We start from the raw sequence: 21995 nt of genomic DNA, 5'->3' as shown, positions 1-21995 counted from the left end.
TTCAATCTAAGATACATTACTCTGCTAGACATAACACATAAAAAAACAAATGGTTATATCAACAGAGTTGTTTCCCTTGTATGACCAAATTTTAGATGAGACAATGCGCTATTTTTCCCCCTCTCACGCAATTAACCCCACCCTAACCCGGACGCTACCTTCTACTGAGCTCAAGCCTACGCTCACCTGAGGACTGAATAATCTTCCATACTTGTAACTCATCTGTTTTAACATGCCATCGTTGCATTCTGCAATTAGACACTGCAACTGCCTCGATCTTAAAAGAAACTCTTACTCTCCTACAAAAAAGAAAAATCTACAGGCAAGTGTTCTCTTATGTCTAAATCCCAACTCATCCATAACCTCCACTTATTTCCACTCCCGAATTCATATTCGTTCAAACCACAAATCCATAGACAACATGTAACACTAGTTAGACTTTCTCTTCTCCAACCTGCTATAGTGCATAATATGTAAACAGTGCAATGCGAGACGGATGCTATTTGAAGGATTTGTTCCAAGAGAATTTCCTGAAACTTACATCCTGTCATTTTAACTCACCCAGCCACTTCACCATCTCTTGTTCTTCGGTGTTTTCATAGTCTATGGCCAAACACTGATGTGTTATGTGGTTCAGAGAGTAGAAAATTGTGAGCACCAGAGGTTTGGTTTCTGAGTCTGATGTCACAAAGATGTGTGAATTGGTCAGCTAAATGACAGCTGGTTTGACTAATGTACAAAGTGTTGCACAGAGTGCATGCCGAGCAACAGATAATGCTGGTTAAGATGCAGGAATCAGAAGTTTAGAAAAGTGCAAAGATTGGATCCTGTGAGAGAATTTATATTGGTGAGGTATGAAAAGGTGGTCAACGGGGCTAGGAACATGGGGAAGATCCGGAAGTGGCAGGAGTGGAGGGAGCTATGGACTAAATAAGCGAGTTAGTTATTTGAGGCAGGATTTTATGGCCAGATGCTCTTCCTGCCACCAAGCCTCTCTGGATTGTCAAACAAGGGATTTTCTTAAATTTAACTTCAGATGTTTTGAAAATGTAGAGCAAACCAGTCATTATGACAACAGAGAATGTCAACATCATCAGTTTTGCTCAAGTGGTGACAAACAACAAATAACATTTATGTACATTTGCATGTAGACACACACATCATCACACTTCTCCACACTTGCATGAGTCAGATGGACTTCATTTAGGCGAGTTTTCTAGAGTCAGATGCTTTTTCTATTGTCAAACTAATCCTTCTCTCTAGTGTTATGTGTGTGTGTGTGTGTGTATATATATATATATATATATATATACACACACATGAATAGACTTACTGCAATTGCCACCCACCAAATTCAGTTTGGCCTGAATCACAGTAGGAGCTGTGTGACAAGACTGAACATGAAACTACATTGTTACGAAGTGAAATTTCCAACCACATGTCCATACCTTTGCCTATGATAAATTAAAATTCATTAATAATAAAAGAAACTAATCCAAGAAATTGAGACAAGTTTAGAGGTAAGCAATAGGCATAGTCTCATTTATTTATACCAGTATATACTAATACATAAAATATCAAAACCAGTGGTTCCCATTACAATAAATTTTTATCAAATCATTTAATCATCTGTGAGCCATTTTGAATTTTTAAATAATAAATAAATAAAATTAACATTTGATAGTTGGGTAACATTCCCCAGATTTTGTTTGCAGTAAATGCTGTGTTGTGACCTCTCTAATCACCATCATCATCGTTTAACGCCCACTTTCCATGCTGGCATGGGTTGGACAGTAATAATTACAATATATTGTATAACATTCATGAATATTTTTACCCTCTATCACATATTTCAAATACAGAAAACTTTTTGTCTTGTGACTCTTTCAAGAATTACGTGACCAACTTTGAGCTGAGATTGAACCAAGCAGATATGTTAACAATAAAAAAGTGTGTGTAAAGGATTATACTCAACAGGTAAATAAATAACAATTCAAAATGATTATTTCCATTTAAAAAATTATAGCTGTAATTGATGATTAAGAATTATACATGCAGAAGGTGAAGGTTAAATATTCGTCTCAACATAGTTGTTTTCTAAAAACCTTTCTTTCTTATCTTTTAGTACTTTGCTCCACCTTTCTAACTAATGTCATCATCATCAACATTTAACATTTGCTTTCCTTGTTGGCATTAAGTTGAAGTCAATTCTCATTAGGAACTGCAGCTATCATAAACTAGTGCTTGTATGTAGCATCTTCGCTTGGTTTCTGTGGCTGGATGCCCTTTCTTTGGCAGCTGTTTTATATAGTGTGCTGGGTGTATTTTCTTTTGAACCAATACTGCAGAGGTTGATAACTCCTCGAGACAGTATTAAAAGATCACATTTCTCTGCTCACTTGCCAATCACTTTGCAGTGTATTGTGAGCACATTTTTCATGGCACAGCACTATGGAAGTTATCTCAATCACCATTCAGAGAGAATGCAGCAGAAGAGGTGCCTCCCACTGTCGCATCAGCAAAGGAAGGGGTATTTCTTGTACTAAATAAATGTTGAGAAGTCAGTAACCTGAGATGTGTAAGCCAAGGAAAGAAATAAGAAAGAGAATGATGATAGTAGAAAGACAAAAATGGCTAAGTGGAAGGAGCAAGAGTATGATGGAAAAGGCAGGACTTATGTGGGAATCTAGAGATCGTGATTGATAATAGCAAAGGTAAGAGTATGTGATGGGATAAAGGCAACAGAAAACAGCCAAAAGAATAGTTGCTACCACTGACATCATAATTCAACATTTATATTCCATGCTTGGATGGTTTGATAGGCTCTGACAAATCAGAAGGCTGTATCAAGCCCCAATCTCTGCTAGATGCCGTTCTTAATGGCAACCTCTTTACAGAGTGTACTTTGTGTTGTTTTTTTTTGCGGCACCAGCACTAGTGAGGTCATTAAATAGCTCACAAGACAAGATCCCTCAACTGAGTGAGTGCTGAGAGATTAAAGTATGAGTGAGAGGGAGGAACAGGTGTCTTGATATTGAGGAGATACATGGCTAACTGAGTTAGAAAGAGAGAAAAAGATGGTGGTGAGGAGGTGTCAGGGCATATGCTAAAGGTAGAAAAACTGAATATAAGATAGAAAAGGGACAGAGTACTGGAAGGAGTGGTGAGTAAGTTTATAAGAGTGTGAAAGATGGCTTGTTATGGGGCTAAAGGTGGATACAGTGAATGGTGTACTGGTGTGGAAGTATGGTTGATGGTAAATACCAGTTTGGAAGGGAAGGTGAAGGATATAGGAGTGGGTCATAGAAGAAGAGTGATAAGTGCCAATAAAAAATTTCAACTTTAAACTCACCAGTAACATTGTGGATTTTTAACTGGTTCTGCATCTGACTCTTTTACAGATTTTTTATCAGGGTCCACATCAAATTCCGAACTTTTTGATTCTGATGATTCCATTTTAGTGTCTTTAGAGTCATCTTTAGTCTGATCGCTTGTTCCCCTTTCACCAAACTGTGCAGCTTTCCCAGCAGTGTAGTCAGTGTTCTCTTCATCAAAGCTATCTGCATTGGTTTGGGATGATTCAACATCTTCAGCACCTGACAGGCATGAAAACTTTAATTATTATGAGTGAGTGAGTGAGAGTGAGAGAGAGCGAGAGAGATAGAGAGAGAGAGAGAGATCAGTGTTGAGAATTAATGTGATTAGTTATGAACCTGGGGTACTGGTTAGTAATAGAATACTAGCTGACAAACAATTAATCATAGGGTAAAGAGATCTATCATTTCTGATATTGATGATAAATGATGATGTACTGAAAGTTGACTTGTGATCATTAACTAATATAACCTAATATATTGTATATATTTGTGTGCTATATGAGAGAAAAAAAAAAGGGAAAAAGAAATAATTGTGTCATTTGCACAGCGCTGATTTTGCAGCAGGTGCACTTTTTTAACATACACTGTTCAAAGGTTACTTTTCAATTAGCATTTCATTTTGTTTAGGATATGTGAAATTTTTCTAAGTATTTTAGAATTATAATAATCTGGATAACTACTCTTTTTTTCATACATCATAATACTAAACAAAAGTAATAGTGTATCATACTTGAAAGATACTTTTTCCAGATTTTATTGCTCATTATCACAGATGCTGCATTAAACACGACTGCATATTATTGTATATGAACAAAATGCTATAAAAAAAACAAAACCACCAAACATTGACAACCTCATTTTCCCTTGAAGACCATTACCTGTTTGGGATGTTGTTTCATCAGTATCGTTTGATTTTGAGGCTGTGTTCATGTCAGTCTCCATTTCTGAAAGGTCAACCATATCTGCAGCCACTGGTGTGGCAGGGATGGTAGCTGGTGTGTCGGGCGCATTATCTACTTCAGTTTCCATGGATGGGGAGTCATCAGGTGGTGGTGGAGGTGGTGTTTCAGTTTCATTTGGTGGTGGAGGTGGTGGTGTGGTTGGTAGCTGTGGCAGTTCTGATGGTTCAGTGTCTTTCTTACTGTTGTTGTTCTCACTGCTTTTGTCTAATGACTTACTCTCGACCTCCATGTCTTCCTGATTTTCAGATTCTTTGGGCGTTTCCTCTTTCTTTTCACTCTCTTCTTTCTTACTGGATGCAACTTCAGCAACAGTCTCTTCCGAAGAATCACCAGTTTTGGAACTGTAATGGATGCAAGGCAGGGTTAGAAAAAGTGAAAAGAAATTTGCAAGCTGTAACAAACAAGTAAATAAAATATATTATGGTACCATACTAAAACACTAGTTCTTCAACCTCAGTGGCACACTCCACTGCTAGATAGAGATGCAGATATACATAATAAGTAATTAGAAGTTAGATTGTTGCTTTAGTGTAAACCAAATGAATGCAACTTGTGTAAAATGGGTTAGTGTTGTTTAGTAGACTGATTTAACTCTGAGTACATGTATAATAGAGTTACTTGATCAAATACTTAGTGGTAAACTCACAGATGAAACACTATGGGTATGCAGCTGTAAAATATCTAGTGATTTACTTTGAAATGATTATTCTATTCATATTTTAGCAGTGACTAGCTCAAATTTATTGTGGCGCTTATTGTTAAAATTTAGACTTTAAAACATATGTTCTACTTCTTAAAGACGAAGAGAAGCTTGTTGAGGAATACTGGCTGCTCCATGGAGCATGTTGAGTAGCTTCTTCAGTTTGTGGTGGTTTGCTATATAAAATGACATAAAGGGTAAATAGTAAATATAATAACTATGACAACAAGATGACAATGTGTGAGGGGAAATAGTATAAAACCCCCAGCCACAACAGTGACTAATAGTTTCAGAGAATGCAATACTTTTGTTTTTGAGTAGTCATTCTTCAGTTCTATTCTGGCAATCTATAACATAGCACCTGTGTTGGTTGGTTTACATCTGCTGACTGGTTGTTCTGGTGATGTGAATTACTGATACATGAAAACAACAAGCACTAGCCCAAGCCATGTTGATGTTTGTCATTTTGATAACAAGACAAAAGTTTGAAATCAATAAATTGTTATGTGTACCCATGAGAGTGAAATTGACAAACTTATTCATTCTTAATATGTTCTCACAGACCTGAATATGACTACTAATTGCTGTTGTATTTTGTCTTTGAAGAACATCTTTTCACCTCTGGAAAAGATGTTCTCCAAAGACTATTGATCCATTGATGTAAGGAGACCATGGTGTTTTGACCTGGCTGAGTCTCTTCTGTCTAAGCTATCCTCAGATCAATGAATCTAAACCAGAGTGGTGGCTCTTGTTTATAGAAATCAGCAAATGAATTATTTGTTGGTAAGTAGCTTGCTTACCAACCACATGGTTCTGGGTTCAGTCCCAATGCGTGGCACCTTGGGCAAGTGTCTTCTACTATAGCCTCGGGCCGACCAAAGCCTTGTGAGTGGATTTGGTAGACGGAAACTGAAAGAAGCCCGTCGTATATATGTATATATATATATATATATATATATATGTATGTGTATTTGTCTCCCCACCATCGCTTGACAACCGATGCTGGTGTGTTTACGTCCCCGTAACTTAGCGGTTCGGCAAAAAGAGACCGATAGAATAAGTACTAGGCTTACAAAGAATACGTCCTGGGGTCGATTTCCTCGACTAAAGGCAGTGCTCCAGCATGGCCGCATTCAAATGACTGAAACAAGTAAAAGAGTATATACTGATGCCTGCCAAATGGACGACAAATCCTCATGTGCATACCACTGTTCTGTATGCATGTGATAAGATATCAGTTTGGAAGATAGCAGCATGCACCAGAAAAATGTTTACTGATTTCTATAAACAAGAGCCATCACTCTTGTTTGGGTTCATTGATATGAGGGGTAGGTTTGAAATAGGTTGAAACAGCGAGGTGTCTCAAAATCTCCACACATCAACGAATTGAGTGTGTTGTGAACGCATATCTAAAGAAAGATGTTCTTCAAAGAGATGTATGTGTGTGTGTGTGTAAGTGCATGCATACATGCATGTACACACACCACAGATACTACCATCCCCACCACTCTGCTACCACTCTTCACTAGGCCTTATTGGAATATCCTTATCACTTTACCTGTCCCTACTTTCCCCACTCTCATCTCCCTATCATTCATACTTATAATCTCTCATTTCAGCACCTGTAATGCTCATCATCATCATCATCATCATTTAACGTCCGTTTTCCATGCTGGCATGGGTTGGACAGTTTGACTGAGGTCTGGAAAACTAGTGGCTGCACCAGGCACCAATCTGATCTGGCAATGTTTCTTCAGCTGGATGCGCTTCATAACGCCACCCACTTCGAGAACGTAGTGGGTGCTTTTTAATTGCCACTGGCACAGGAGCCTGTCAGGCAGGCCTGGCATCGATCACGTTTGGATAGTGTTTTTGACATGTCAGCAGCACGGGAGCCAGTCAAGGGGCACTGGCATTGGCTATATTCAGATGGTGCTTTATACGATCCATGAATAACAATTGGCTTCCCTACCAACATACTTATCACTCTGTTGCCACCCACTCCTTTTACTAGGCCTATGTATAAAATACTACATCAGACTGTCCTCATCACTCTACAACATTCTCTCTTCTCTAGATCTATTTACAAGGGACTGCAATAAACCTTCTGTGCACATTACACCATATTTCACTATCCATCATCTATTTTTGCTTTGTACAGTTATATTACTGCTTATCGTAACTTCACCTGATTCCATTTCAATATTATTCTACTCTTGCTCCTTTCATTCATCTATTTTGGCCTTCCACTGTTCTCTTTCTGCCATTACCAGAGTGACAGCACTCTTCTCCCAAATAAACTGATCCCAAGTTACCCCACTCATGCACACTCCTCAATACTTCTTGAGTGAATAATGGTAAAGTAGGGTTGAGAGGTTCTTCAGTCCTGTCTCACTGAAGAGTTGACTAATTCCCTGGTGCTGATGCCATGCAAAACACACTCAGTATAAAGTGGATGGCACATGAAAGGAGAAAATGTAGGATTGTGGGGTCATTTTAGTCCTGTCTCATAATCCTATATTTTTTCTGCTCATTTGTACACTTAACAACTTCTACAGTGTCAGTGCTATGAAAAATGCATCCAGTACACACTGTGAAGTGGTTGGCAGTAGTTGTAGAAACTAAGTAAAAAATTAAACGTATAAGCATTAGTTTATGAGAGCTATAGCTCCCAATAAGAAATGATTCGGATCATGACGAACTGTCCAAGTCATGTCAGCAAGGGAAATGTATATGTGCATATATACATACATATATATATATATATATACACATGCACACACACACATATATATGTACACACACACGTATTATATGATGGATTCTCTTGTGAACAAATGAGGGTTCAGTGAAATACACACACACACACATATATATATATATGAAAGCATTATTGCTGCTAAAAACAGTAGTAATGAAGCGGTTAGCAAGACTTCTACCTCAATAGGTATTATATTAAATATCTGAATAAAAGAAGGGTAAAAATACCGCTTGCCAAAGATGAAAGCGAAAGCTTCAAAAACCACCAATCCTACGATAAATACACACATGAGTAATGCAATGAGCACTTTAAAAAATAGGCCTACCTTCAGGATGGAATGTGAAGATAGTTTACATACCCCAATATCAATTGATTTCATGCATGTGAACAGCTATGCTACACGGCAAACATGGGCTTTGACAGCTGAGGATATGTGTAGGCTTGAAAGAAATGAAACCATCATGCTTCGCTGGATGTACTATGTCAGTGTGCATGTACGACAGAGTGCAAGCATTTTAAGAGAAAAGTTGGGCATAAGAGGCATCAGATGTGGTGTGCAAGAGAGATGACTGCACTGGTACGATCATGTGATGCATAAGGATGAGGACAGATATGTAAAGAAGTTCTGATCTCTAATTGTGGAGGGAACCTGTGAAAGAGGTAGATCCATGAAGACATGGGATGAGGCAGTGAAGCATAATCTTCAAACTCTGGGCTTCATGGAGATACTGACTAGTGATGGAGACCTTTGGCGATATGTAGTGCTTGAGAAGACCCGCATCGTGGCCAATGCTGGTGTCGCATAACTGGCACCAATGTCATGTAAAAAGCACCTTTCAAGTGTTGGGCCTCATGGAAGCAATGTGGCCAGTGCCAGTGGCATGTAAAAAGCATCTTTCAAGTGTTGGGCCTCATAGAAGCAATGATAGATGACTTAGACCTTTGGCATTATGCTGCACTTGAGAAGACCCATCAATCCAAGTGAAATCATAGTCGTAGCAGATACTGGTGCTATGCAACTGGTACCCATGCTGGTGGTGCGTAAAAGCACTCATTACACTCTTAGAGTGGTTGGCATTACGAAGGGCATTTAATTATAGAAACCATGCCAAATCAGACTGGAGTCTGGTGTAGCTCCTTAGCTTACCAGCCCTGGTCAAACTGTCCAACTCATGTCAGCATGGACAATGGATGCTAAATGATGATCATGATGCTTTTACCATGCTTGTTTGGGTTTTAGAGGTCTTCTCTAGCACCATGTCTTGCCACTTGTCAGTCATTGTCTTAGTAAGGTTCAGCATCATGATATCAGCCTTCACTTCTTTCCATGCCTTTCTCTTAAATGTATTTCTTCTAGTAAACTCCTTGGTATTTATTCACTCACTGTCAACCACCAAAAACATCATGTCTTGCAGTATTTCTTTTGTACAGTGCATTTGATTCTTCTTATTCCAGGTTTCCTCTCAGTTTTTGTCCCAATATTTATGTACACTAAAGTATGTTTGGTTCATCACTTTCTAGCTTTTATACATCTTTTGCATTCAATGCACATTTCACTACCAGGAAACATCATACTTTGTGCACAAATACCTGACGATCTGCTTTTTACAAGAGAATCACTTTCTTACTTGCAGTCATAGCTCTCTTAACATTTTACACCCGGTTCTAACTCTTGGTTACTATGCTTTTGGAACATCCACTTCCACTGTTGATTAGGTTACCTTGGTAACAAAAGCTTAGTACTAATACTGCTTATCACTCGTTCAGCTGCAACATTCTGTCATTAAACCTGCGATCTCACTGTATCTCTCATGCATACATAGTTTACATTAGGTACATTGTATAGAATTCCCTACTATGTTTCTGGACACATCTGAGATAGTAATGGAGCTGTATTTGTTTTCTTCGACTGAGTTTGGTAGATATATTTTTTTTTACACTTTTTAATTGTAGGCACTGCTTCCACGACAGCCAGCAGTCAGTGGATGATAATCATGATTGGCAACATTATATTGAAATAACAGCGTAACAAGAGAGACAACAACGACAACCCATAACCTTAGCAAAGCCCTTCCGAATTGGTGTGATCAATGTGGTTGATGTCCAGCCTGAACTTCCGTAGGTCATCGCTAACGGCATCCAATTTACCAGGTGGCAGGAGAGTATTTCTGGCCTAATAGGCGAAGTATATCGGTAATTTTGGAGATGGCATATCTAAGATTTTGTCGAACAATTCGATACCGAGATAAATTTACTGCGAGTCAAGTACGAGAACTGGTTTCAATTTCTCTTTAAATTATGCCGCCAATACTTTAAAAAGTGACAAGTAAATATTATCCCGGCACTTATTTTGACAGTTTACTAACATTATAGTTTCTTTAATTCAGCTTTATCACGCGTCGTGCAAGAAACACTTAAACGTACACAAGGTGTTCAAGTCCTTTGTTCAGTGTGTCTGGGTCCAACATTCTGCTGTTATTTCTAGCAGACCTAACCACCATGTACTGGCGCCCATGCTAGTTTCAGAAAACTAGTTGTTTATGTGTTAGCAAATGTTTGATCACTAAATATTTGCAAATTTTCTCATGTTTTAGTCTTTCGTATTTCAAGCTTTTGAACACTCTCGCAACTTTGAAAGGAAAACTTCACGATCATCCAAATTCACGAGAAAAAAAGTTAACAATTGTAATTATTTGTTCTCTAAATTATATTTTGTTTAGCAGGTATCCCCGAGTCAAATTAGTCATTCCTTAACATTAACTAATTCAACTTAGCTTCAAGTAGAATATGTATTAGTAATGTGACCGGCTTCGTTGTGCGGTTAAGTTTCTCCAAGAAAGCGTACAATCCTTGTTTTAAATAATATTTAGAACTGTTTAAACCGACGATGCAATGAATATTCAGAAACGCATGAATGCCACAACTTTCTTTCCTTTTATAACAAAATAATCGAACGTATTAATTCAGCTTCTAAAAAATAAAGAGTTCGGAATAATAGTAGTAATAAACTTTATATGTTTCGTAAACAAACCAAAAGAAAAAAAAAACTGAACTGAAATTCAAACACAAAATATGTTATAAACATTGAATCGAAAAACTAAAATGAGTGAGTATAAATGAAAATGATAGAGCTAAAGAAGAAACAATCGACTAAATATAAATGGGAAGATTTTACTGATGGATCCGCTCTACAATTTCAAACACTGGCCAGCCAAACAAGTGGCGGCAACCCAAACAAACTAATAAATGTATATATATATATACATATAACAGTTGTTTTAGTTTTGAATACATTTTTCGATGCAATGCTCAATAAATCAATCAAACATTGTTGGCTATGAAAAAAACTGAAGAAAATATGAGGATACCTTTGATTTTCGGAATTATTTTGTTCTAAAGGAATAGTTTTTTCTTCGTTATTCTCGGCCATGCTTGATGCCTCAACTCCCGGTGTTGACATCTCGTCTGACACTAACTCGGTCAGTTACGGCTCGGCGAGGAGATACGGGAAGGAGAGAGAGAAAAATGATGCTATTTTCTCTCCATATTTTATTTAACAAGTGGAAAGGGTATAAAATATATTGGTAAAAAATATGTACGTAATAAATATTTTTTTTTATTTTCTAAAATCTCAACCTAGTGAGATTTGAAGTGAGGCTTTGAAGTAGAGCTGACCACCCACCCATTTACCATCCGACCGAGCTATTAGGGAACGGATACACGAGGAAAGAGTTGGGAAAACATCGACGTTCTATAGTAGGTCGGGTTATTTTATCATATGAGTCCTTATAATTTTCTCCTACTGTCGTCTTATATAGTTGTCGTTCGCTTTTAACGTGGCTAGCTTGCCTACAAACATGGCTACAATGCTTTAAAACCAAGCAGCCAGCAGTCATTGGGTGATAATCATGATCGGCAACATCGTCTTGAAATAACAGCGTGACAAGAGAAAAACAAACAAGAGAGAGAGAGGGACAACAACAACAACAACACATTTTTTAAAGAAAAAAATACAACAAGCAAAAGAAACCAAAGTAACAGTTACACTACGAAAACCGAAGAGAAAGCAATTTATAAAAAAAAAAGAAAAAAACCAAAATTATGAAATGTGAGTGCGTTAGTGTTGTAAGTATCAACAGAAGCTGTAATATTGCGCCAAACGGAAGTGACTGTAGGCGAAGCAACAGGAAATGTCTTTGGAAAGACAGTAGCAGTGGTTCTAGTTGCTGGAATTTATGGTTTGACTTCGACATTGACGCGAGGTTTTACGGATTGTAAAGAATATATATATAACGAGCGTTAGTGGGAGGAAGTGTGTATGTGTGAGTGTTGGCGAAAAAGAGAGTAAGAGGGAGGGAACGATCTCCAGTTTATACTCGGCATTATACACCTACTACTTTTACCTATACTTAGTACATAGATACTGGCGCACGCAGACTCAGTAACAGATACATTCACTTGCAAAACGTAGGCACACATCCAGACCCATAGACATATATAAACAGACAAGACTAGGATCATAATGGTTCTTTTCGTGGGGGTGGGTGTTGGTTTGATGACCTAAAAGACCTGTTTAGAAGTGATGTCTGGAGAGACAAGAATCGATGCTTCTCTTTCTAATCCTCTATCACCTCCGCCTATTTTACTTTGTTGTCACTGCTGTCCACACCAACACCACGTCAACCATACTAACTGCAACCACAACACCAGAACTATTACCACTAATACTCTCCACCATCACAACAACAGGGCCCCTAACGTACATATTAATTTGTTTTCACTTTTTCGTCACCCTCTTTATTTTAGTGGGGAGAGACTTTAGTATAACTTCTTGTAAAGAACATTTCCCCGAAGATCTAACCTCTCTCCATCTCTCTACCGCAATAGCAACCATCTCTCTGCGTGTTACTCTATCTTTGCTCTCTACTTGCCCCTCTCTTTATAGCACTGACAACCATTTGAACAGATATCACAACCATATCTGTTATCTCTCTCCCCCTAGTTTGTGTGTATTTTTCTCTCTCTTCCTCACAACAACCTCAAGAACAACGACAACACAATCACCACCACGATTTTACGTGTTAATCTTCTCTCTCTTCCTCTTTCCCCATCTCGTTTTCGTTTTTTTCTGTTTTGTTGACCGTGTCTTGAAATAGATGTATCGGATTTCTTTCTACATTTCACACATTCAATCACAATTATCACCATATCCTCCCTCTTCTGATGGACGTAACATCAACATTACTACCACAACTTCCCATGTCTGATGGACTGTGTAACAGCATCATCAACATTACCATCACTATTATACCAACTCTACCGACGAAACTGTCTCTTCTCTTAGACAACAACGCCACAGATCTAATTCTAGAATGAAAAAGTTTTTTTCCACCCAACCAGCCGGTCATGTCGGCAAAGTCTTCTCCTTGGGTAGATATGTTGTCACTGTGGAAGACGTCATTGCAGAAGGTAAGACCAACTTATATTCTTTTTTCCTTCTTCACTACACTACCATAACCCCTCATTGACACTTGTTATTATTTTGTAGTTCTGGCAAGAGCCATAGACTAACTTTAAAGGTAAACTCCGGTGAGCTGAGTTCGCGACCCAGTTTCCACTCCAGCTTGTAGTCGATTTCACTTACATCGTTAATACAATCAAGAAAGGTATCAATGTCACATAGTCTCATTTCTGTTCTCTGTAGCCTTGTGACCAAAAATGATTATATCTGGGAGGATATCTTAGGCTATAAAAAACCATCGGATCAAATACTTTGCAGTTTTTAGTCTTGTCCTTCTGTGCTGGGTGGTTAAATCACAACAGGAACGACGTATCTCATCTCTTAGGGTCGATAAAATACTCACCTGTAATATATTAGAAACGATTCAATCAACTCTATTTGTCTCTTCTAAAAGTTAGCCTTGTGCCCAGATACTCACCCACGACGGCTACAGCGAAAGAAGTTATGGTGGCCAAAACTAAAAGGGTTCGAAGGGCTTGTAATTTTGTCGCCAACGAATCTTAAAAATCTAACTTCAATTTCAACAGAAGAAGTCATGATGTTACAGTAATTTCATAAACACAAGAGGCCGTAACAATAGTAGGAATAATGTGGTCCAGCTGAATGGTTTCAGCCTATGAGGCTGGTAGGAGGTGACTGTTTTACCAAGAGCTGAAGCGATCCATGTTTTAGTGTACCCTGGTCCTCTTCGAATGACTAACTTCGCCCCCACCCTCTCCGTGCAAATCATTAACAATTCTATATGTTGTGATTGACGTTTAAAATCTTATTTGTATTCGCTGACAGTATTTCTTTCTTGTTCAGTCAATGCTGTATCTCTCCTTTTTATCGCCCTAGTGGTGGAGTCAACTCTTTCTTTCATTCCTCGGGATCGATAAAATTAGTACCAGGCTTGTATGGAGGTTGATTCAGTATTGACGATTTTCTTATCCTGCATAGTTGTGTTCGATGCCAAAGTGAAAATTCAGTTTCATTATCAGCGGTCGAAACCCTCTGCCAAACCAAACCGTCTTAGGAAACTCGCCTACAACTGCTAGTGTCAAGCTCGAGGCGAGAAAATCTGCGACCTAGTTTCGATTCTTGCTGGTAACTCTTTCACCTCACTTTTCTTTGCTGTTAATGTCCTTGACAAAAGGCATGAGCGCCCCACAGACTCGTTTCTTGTGTCTTGTATACTCGAGACCTTGTGTTTATTCTGCGAAATCTGTATTGTGATTATTGAGTTACAATAACTACAGAGACCGAATTCCGATTCTGTTATACACTGGAAAGAAATGAGTAGAAAATCTATCGTCTTTCAGGAGAAACTAGTCTTTGGTGGTGTTCGTGCATAGTGAAAAGAATTAATTATTCACCGCTGGTGCTGCTGTTATTGTTGTATCACGTATAATCGATATTTGAAATAAATATATCGACACTTGATTTTATTTCGACCTTAAACGAGGTTATAGACACCTACACGTACGCACACTAGTTGCTTCTAACGAAGGCATAAAAACTTGGAAATATGCTTCTGAAGAATTGTGATGTCCATTGCTTTCTAAAGCGATACGAAACCGACATAAACGAGTTTCTGCTAGCAATAAAAACCGGTTCGCTGTTCCGGTTTATATAGAGCTTGACTTTTCCATGAACACATTTACATACAAAGATTTTGTAACCCTGTACATATCGATGCCTGTCAGGTATCCTTTTATATTGTACGTACGTAAATTTGTTTATAACTCCCAATGCACATTCATACTCATGTCAAATCTATCTTTTTTCTATTTCGGGTTAATGACAAAAGATATACAGAACAATACTTGTTGGGTCACCAGACCTATAATTAAAGGCTTTCCAAGCGTGACTATCCTGTCATTTTCAATTATAGTGTATGTATGACAAAAATTAACAGCTTCCGATCAAATGATGTAGCTTCTTCGCAATCGCTATTTGCCAGAAATAACAGCAAAATCTTCACCGAATAACATTCTGCCTTATTAAAAAAGTAAGAACACGGTGGAGGTTGTCGTATACGTCCTTACTTTTTTTTCTCTTTAGAGAGAGAAGAGTGTGATTTAGTTGCTATTTTTGGTAATTAGAACGATGATGTTGAGGCTTCCCGGTACATATTCATTTATTGATAATTTTCTATTCCCAGTGTTAAAATACAACACAGCCAGCCATATATGTAAATGCGTGTGTGTATACATCCAAAATGAGGGAGTGGAACGGGTAAAATGCAGGCTACATATGTATCTTAGCCAACTGATCCTCTGATGTGATAGTTACTCAACAAGGAGTGCTTAACTAATTATCAGGCCGATGTTACCTTAATTAAATGTAGGGCCCGATGATTAGATAAGTTGAACACCTCTCGTTTAGTAACTGTTATAACAGAGGATCAGCTGGTTAAGAAACATATATAGCTTGCATTTTACCCTGTCTACTCCCTCAAATTGGATTTTTATTTGCATTTGTAACAACTCTTGTGGCTAACTGTGAGTTATAAAGAAACTATAAGCTTATCAAATTTCCTCGTAATTTCAGTATGGGAAAAAATGTGTAACTTTCAGTGCCAGTAAATTATTGTTCTTTATCGTGCACTGTTCACGTTTTGTTCTCTACACCTACCATGGACTGCTTGAAGCTTACAAACTTCCTACACTTCTTACCCTTGTATATCAATATATATATATATATATATATATATATATATTAAGAAACAAACAAATGCACATGCAAACACACATTTATGTATGTGTGCATGAGTGTGTGTATAATATATAGGACAAGTTTTTCCACAGTTTCTGCCTCTCAATTTCACTTAAAGTCATTGATCAGTTCACTTTTCCAAACCACTGCATTACAGATTCGTGCTTGAAGCTATATGGTTACAGGCTTCTGTGTGTGTGTGTGTGTGTGTGTGTGTGTGTGTGTGAATATGGGTATGTGTATGTTTGTCTCCTTGACTTGACATCACATGATAGTGTAAATGAGTATTTCCAGTATTGTATGAAAACATGTCTAGCCATGAGGAAATGTTACTTTGCTTGGAAACAAGTGAGGGTTGGTGACAGAAAGTGTTCTGGTCCTGATAAGTTCCAATCATCCCTTGCAAACATGGAGAAAGAAATGGACATGGTTTTATTCACACACACACACACACACAGTACTTGGCTGTCACTTGTAAGCAAGTATGACTTGATAGCTTGTACCAAAATTTTGCTAAATTGTTTTATGTACCTATATAGCCACAATCATGTATAGACACCCTCTCAGCTCTCCTACCCTTGATGCAATAAAATACTGAGGTTATAGCAGCTGGGAGGAGAGAGGGCTACAATAGCATTCAACTGGTATTCATTTTCAGTTGAGGTAGTGTAGAGCCATGTGAAATGACGTGCCAACACCCTTTGTAACTTAGTCACTGTGCAGACTACATGCTATTGCAGCAGCTTCATTTGAAAATGAGGTTGTGAAACTCTTGAAATATCAGACCATGGATTTAGGAACATTGTTGTTCCAAATCAAATATAAAGGACTAATAAAGAAATATTGAAAATACCGAGATAGTCATGTATTTAATGGTTGAATGAAAAGCTGATACAAAACTAGCTGCCTGTTTATACACCCACCTGTTTACCTATAAATTATTGGATGCAAGCATGTTCAAGTGGTTATCATTCTGCAATCATGATACGCTGAATACTATTGTACTGAGTGGCATCTTATGAATTGAATTGATAAGAGAATAAGTGAAAGTCCATTAGATAAAATGTACCTGTTACTGAAAGGACCAATCTTGTCACATTGTAATGTGGACTCATTATCATGATCACAATCACAAATTATCATTTCTGTGTGATTTCAGTTGTTTCTGTCTATGAATTGCATTAAAGGTACAGGTATCTGTGGAATACTTAGTAAATAGGAAGTTTGGCTGATTGAATAACTGGGGTCTGTATTGTTTGAACTGACTGGGCTCCATTTACTTATTTCTACTAATAAAAAAATTTAATCAATGGCTCAGAATTTAGTAACTTGAAACACCAGAGTAACAAGTGAAACTCAAGCTTATGGATAATGAATATTCCACTCTCTCCTTATATATATATATATAGAGAGAGAGAGAGAGGGTGTGATGAGTAAATTGTTGCCATTCTATATTTCTAATTTCGTGCATGTGCATTGTTTATTTTTGATTTTGTTCACTACACAATATAGTAGGGTCAGTTGAGCACTGTCTGTGAGAAAAACAGCACCATGACACTATTCACTCTGCTAGAAATTTAGAAATGGCATGCTGTACTGCTTGGTATTCATGCTAGAAGCACCAATATGAGAATTTCAGAGTGTTTGGGTGTCAATCTGAGCGCAGCGCAATTCTGAGGATACGTACCAAGAGTGATAAAAATCAAACATCCAGTCAACATCATGGTGTTTGGAATGATCACTAGTGAATGCGATGTTATGCCTCCATTTATCTTCCCACATGGCCTCAGACTTAACATGGAGGCCTACATCAAGTGCCTGAAGGAGGTAGTGCTGCCCTGGGTCAAGGGGGTGGCTGTTGGAAGACTCTATGTCTGGCAACAGGACTCTGTACCATGCTACACAAGCAGGAGAAGCCAGTCATGGCTACCAGGTAATTTCTGCAACTACATCACCCCTAACATCTGGCCACCTAACTCCCCTGACTGCAACCCCCTTGATTTTTATGTGAGGAGTGCAGTTGAGTGAGAGACCAACAAAATTCCTTGTAACTCCAAAGATGAACTGAAGGCAAGGATTATGGCAGCATTCACCAACTTAAACAAGGAGACTGTCCAGAAGAGTTGCAGGAGATTCCGAAGTTGTCTGGAGGCCGTGGTTGAAGCCAGTGGCGATTTTATTGAATAAATTTACACTTTAGTATTTCAAGATATTTTAATGTAATTTTGGTAAATATATCTGTTAAGTTGAGATGTCATTGTTTTCCATACTAGCATGGGTTGGAGGATTTGACTAGAGCTAGCAAGCTGGAGGGCTGTTTCAAGCTCTATTGTTTGTTTTGGTATGGTTTCTATGCCAACCACTTAACAGAGTGCCCTGGGTGCTATTTTCATGACACTGTCATTGGCAGGGGTCACCAAATAACTTTCAAGACAAAGTCCTCTTTTCTTGGGGAATTAGTACTGAGAGAGCTGACTTTGTGCCAGTTCATGGTAGGTTAAAAGAATAATAGAGGGATAGAGATGGGTGTTTTGCTGTTATAGAGATACAAATATACTCCAGTTGGGATAGAGTGAAAGAGATGGCAGTGGTTATATGTCAGGATACACCCTCAAAATACATTTGTGGCGGAGATGAATATAGCTGAAGTGATACAGAAGATTGGACTGGGTGAATGGATAGTGGGGAGAGAAGGGAAAAGGTCATAAGAATGTGAGGAGAGATGGTTAGATGGGATAGAAGTGATTATAATTGAGAGATATAGGAATGGCTCAAAAGGAGGAGTCATGTTAGATATGTGAGGGCATTGAGAGTGACTGTAGACAAAAGAGGTGTTAAGGATAGTGCATAGCAGAGAGGAGAGAGCTTGGCTGGATGAAGTTAATGAGGAATGGAAGTAGTTCTGAAGTGGGTGGGGGTGGGGGAAGGAAATGAAAGGGAGGGGATGTAGTTTGTGCCTATTTTACTCTCGAGTGATTATGATAGCCAAATAATACCAGAGATAGAGAAATGACGAGTGTTAGGGAATGAGATGTAGAGTAAGTTTGGAAGAGCAGTGAGAATAGAGGTTGGGCAGTGCTCCACAATTACAAGCATTTACCAAGTTGGTTTTAGGATATTGATTCTGTAGTGGAGGATGGGTCTTCTCAAGCTCAGCACGATATCTTGGTCTTTGTCATATTTGCTAGATATCTTGGTCTTTGTCATCTCCTTTGCAAGGCTTAGTGTTTTGAAATTGGCCTTCAATATTTCATCCCATATCTTCCTGGGTTTCCCTCTTCCACAAGTTCCATTCACTTTAAGTGATCAGTACTTCTTTATGCTACTGTCTTCATACATACACATCACATAACTGAACCAGTGCAGCTTCTCTTGCACACTGTGCCTAATTCCTCTTATGCCTACCTTTTCTCTCAATACACTATTCTGTTGTACATGTACACCGATATTACACATCCAATGGCGCATACTAGCTTCATTCCTCTCTAATCTTCATGAGCCCTCTACATTTAGGACCCATGTCTCAATACCACGTAGCATTGTTGTTTGTACACAGGCATCATACAATCTTCTTTTCACTCGGAGAGAGACTTTTGGTTACCAACACAGGTAAAAGTTCTTTGAATATTTCCCATCGTATTCTAGTAATTATACTTTTGGAAGTTGCATAAAGAAGTGCTGATCACTTAAAGTGAATGGAACTTGTGGAAGAGGGAAACCCAAGAAGATATGGGATGAAATATTGAAGGCTAATTTCAAAACACTTAGCCTTGCAAAGGAGATGACAAAGGACCAATATATTTAGCACCATGCTAAGCTTGAGAAGACCCATCCTCCACTGCTGATTAGGTAACATAAATTACCTACAACCTCTAGAGAGTATCTGGAGCATTTGAGAAAATCAATTTTCCATGTATCTTTAGACTTTATGGTTCCTGTGTATCTTCCACACACAAAAACACTACTTCCTCCATTAACCTCCCTGTGCGTACACTGAATGAAATTCCTGCCTACACCTATCCTACATATCAAGCATATCAAGAGGCCGAGTGGAAGAAGACTGAGTACTGATCCCTGGTGAACCTCTACCTGTACTCTAAATTTGTGGCTGCACTCATGGCTGGCTCTCACAAGCTATTTGTCTGCTCCTAGCTTCTGTAGTGACCTCTAGATCACAAAGCAAGGGACTCTATTGAAGTCTTTCTCCAAGTTGATGAATGCCAAGTACAATGGTTTACTTTTAGTTAAATACTTCTGCAGTTAACTTACTAGGAAGGTGGCATTGATAGTACTTTTCACTGGCACAAAACCAAACTACATCTAATCTAATTCTGTTCCTAATTAATTGGACTATAACTCTCTTTGTAACTTCGTGATCTGGTGCAGCATTTTGATAGATTTGTAACTACTCTTAAGCCATCTCCTTTACCCTTGTAATAGCCGACTATGATGCTGCTACACCAGTCATTGAGTATGACACCTTCCTGTACAACCTGATTTACTATATGGCTGACTAGGCCACATCCTATTCTGTCTAATATCTTAAGCATCTCACTGGTGAATCCTCATGGACTAGGGACTTTTCCTGTCTTTGTTTCCTTCATTGCTTTATATATCACACTGCTGTCAACTAGGATGACTGGTCCCTCTGTTGGGTCTGCATTGAGAAGACCCTCTTTCTCTCATGCATTCTCTACTTTTAATAACCTTTTATAGTAGTACTTCCATGCCTCTTTTCAGGATGGAATTTGAACTTTTAAAAAAAATCGCCACAAAACTAGGGGTCATCTTATATACCCTGTATAAAATCTGCACGTGAACTTCCTGTGGTTTAGAATAGCACCAATGACAATGGAGAACTGTAAAGCACTCGCATATATCCTATGGTTCTACAATTCTGTACTTTCTACTGATACTTACATGTATGTTTTGGAAGCTGGATTAATAGTAAGATTATATTAAAATAACTGCACAGCAAACTTAGTGGACAGACACCAGTCACCATTTGCAACAGCTGATGAACAGAAAATGTAAACAATCAGCTCATTCAGGGTCTGTTCTGTTTACACCATCTCATTTACACTGCCTCTCATGCAGCACTCAGCCAGCCAAGGGCTTTTAGGACAAGTGTAGTTTATGGTAACTAACCTACCTGTTACAGAAGATTTGCAGCATGTGCTGGTACCTTCTGTGATTGACTAGTTCATTTCAGTCAGATCAATCACAATAAAACTTACAGTTGCCGGTTACTTTTAAGCATTTACAGACAAGGTTTCTTGTAAAGGCTCAAGTCGTCATTGAGTGAACATTAGTTTTTAGCTATTGTAAAATCTGCTCATGGCTCCAAATCATAAACAAAGGAAATATGAAGCTGGTTTTAAGCTGAAAGTGGTAGAATGCTATGTCCCACAATAACAGCTGCTGGGAGAGAATATTGTGTAACGGAGAAGATGGTAAGAGTTTGGAGATTAAAGGAACACTTATTAAGGAGTATACTCAGGACAGAATGTGCAATGAGAGGAGGCACTACACACTGGCTAATTCTGGAGAAGTATGCAGCAGAAATGGTCCATAAGCAGCATCAAATGGATACCTTGTTTCAAGACCAATAGTCTCATGAAGCAAGACAAAATTTATAAATTAAAGACATGTGTATAATCATAGAGAAAGTGAGACATATGAAATGGACGTGTGTTTGTGTGTGTGTTTTTTGTGGCTAATTTGGCGAGAGTTTTGCAGTCAGCAGGAGGTGGTTTGTGTTTTATCTCTCGATCAATGGCCGGACAAGTGAAAATATTTTTTTAATATGTGTTTTGGGGAAAGGGGATCTTTTGAAGTGGGCATCAAATGAAAACAGACGTGGACAGTTTTATGACTGAACTTCTTTTGAAGTTGGCATGAGACAGAAGAATTGATGTGCGTGCATATGTGTATGTTTGATGGGGTGTGCGAGACAGAGAAATGTTGATGGTGTGTG

At 38.3% G+C, this 21995-nt stretch overlaps 2 protein-coding genes across 7 annotated transcripts in view; one reads left to right on the top strand and one right to left on the bottom strand.

Annotated features, from left to right (window-relative positions):
- Positions 1–11260, bottom strand: part of LOC106883251 (set1/Ash2 histone methyltransferase complex subunit ASH2) — a 154711-nt gene extending 143451 nt beyond the window's left edge. For 2 of the 3 annotated variants that reach the window (XM_014934184.2, XM_052966127.1), the window contains exons 1-3: positions 11169–11260; positions 4256–4680; positions 3353–3596 (exon numbers count right to left, since the gene is read on the bottom strand). In XM_014934184.2, the coding sequence (XP_014789670.1) occupies positions 3353–3596; positions 4256–4680; positions 11169–11260 (761 nt within the window). Of the gene's footprint in view, positions 1–3352; positions 3597–4255; positions 4681–9858; positions 10751–11168 lie in introns of those variants that run through there. The other variant, XM_014934185.2, reaches the window with a different exon arrangement.
- Positions 11261–11454: 194 nt separating this feature from the next.
- The window catches only part of LOC106883250 (BMP-2-inducible protein kinase), a 139609-nt gene continuing 129068 nt past the window's right edge, over positions 11455–21995 (top strand). For 2 of the 4 annotated variants that reach the window (XM_052966126.1, XM_052966123.1), the window contains exon 1: positions 11455–13269. In XM_052966126.1, the coding sequence (XP_052822086.1) occupies positions 13173–13269 (97 nt within the window). In that variant the 5' untranslated portion in view covers positions 11455–13172. The remainder of the gene's footprint in view (positions 13270–21995) is intronic. The other 2 variants (XM_052966125.1, XM_052966124.1) reach the window with 2 other exon arrangements.

Source organism: Octopus bimaculoides, chromosome 3 (assembly GCF_001194135.2).
Source record: "Octopus bimaculoides isolate UCB-OBI-ISO-001 chromosome 3, ASM119413v2, whole genome shotgun sequence".
Lineage (NCBI taxonomy): Eukaryota > Metazoa > Mollusca > Cephalopoda > Octopoda > Octopodidae > Octopus > Octopus bimaculoides.
Note: the sequence above shows the minus strand (reverse complement) of the source record. Positions and strands in the feature narration are given on the sequence as shown.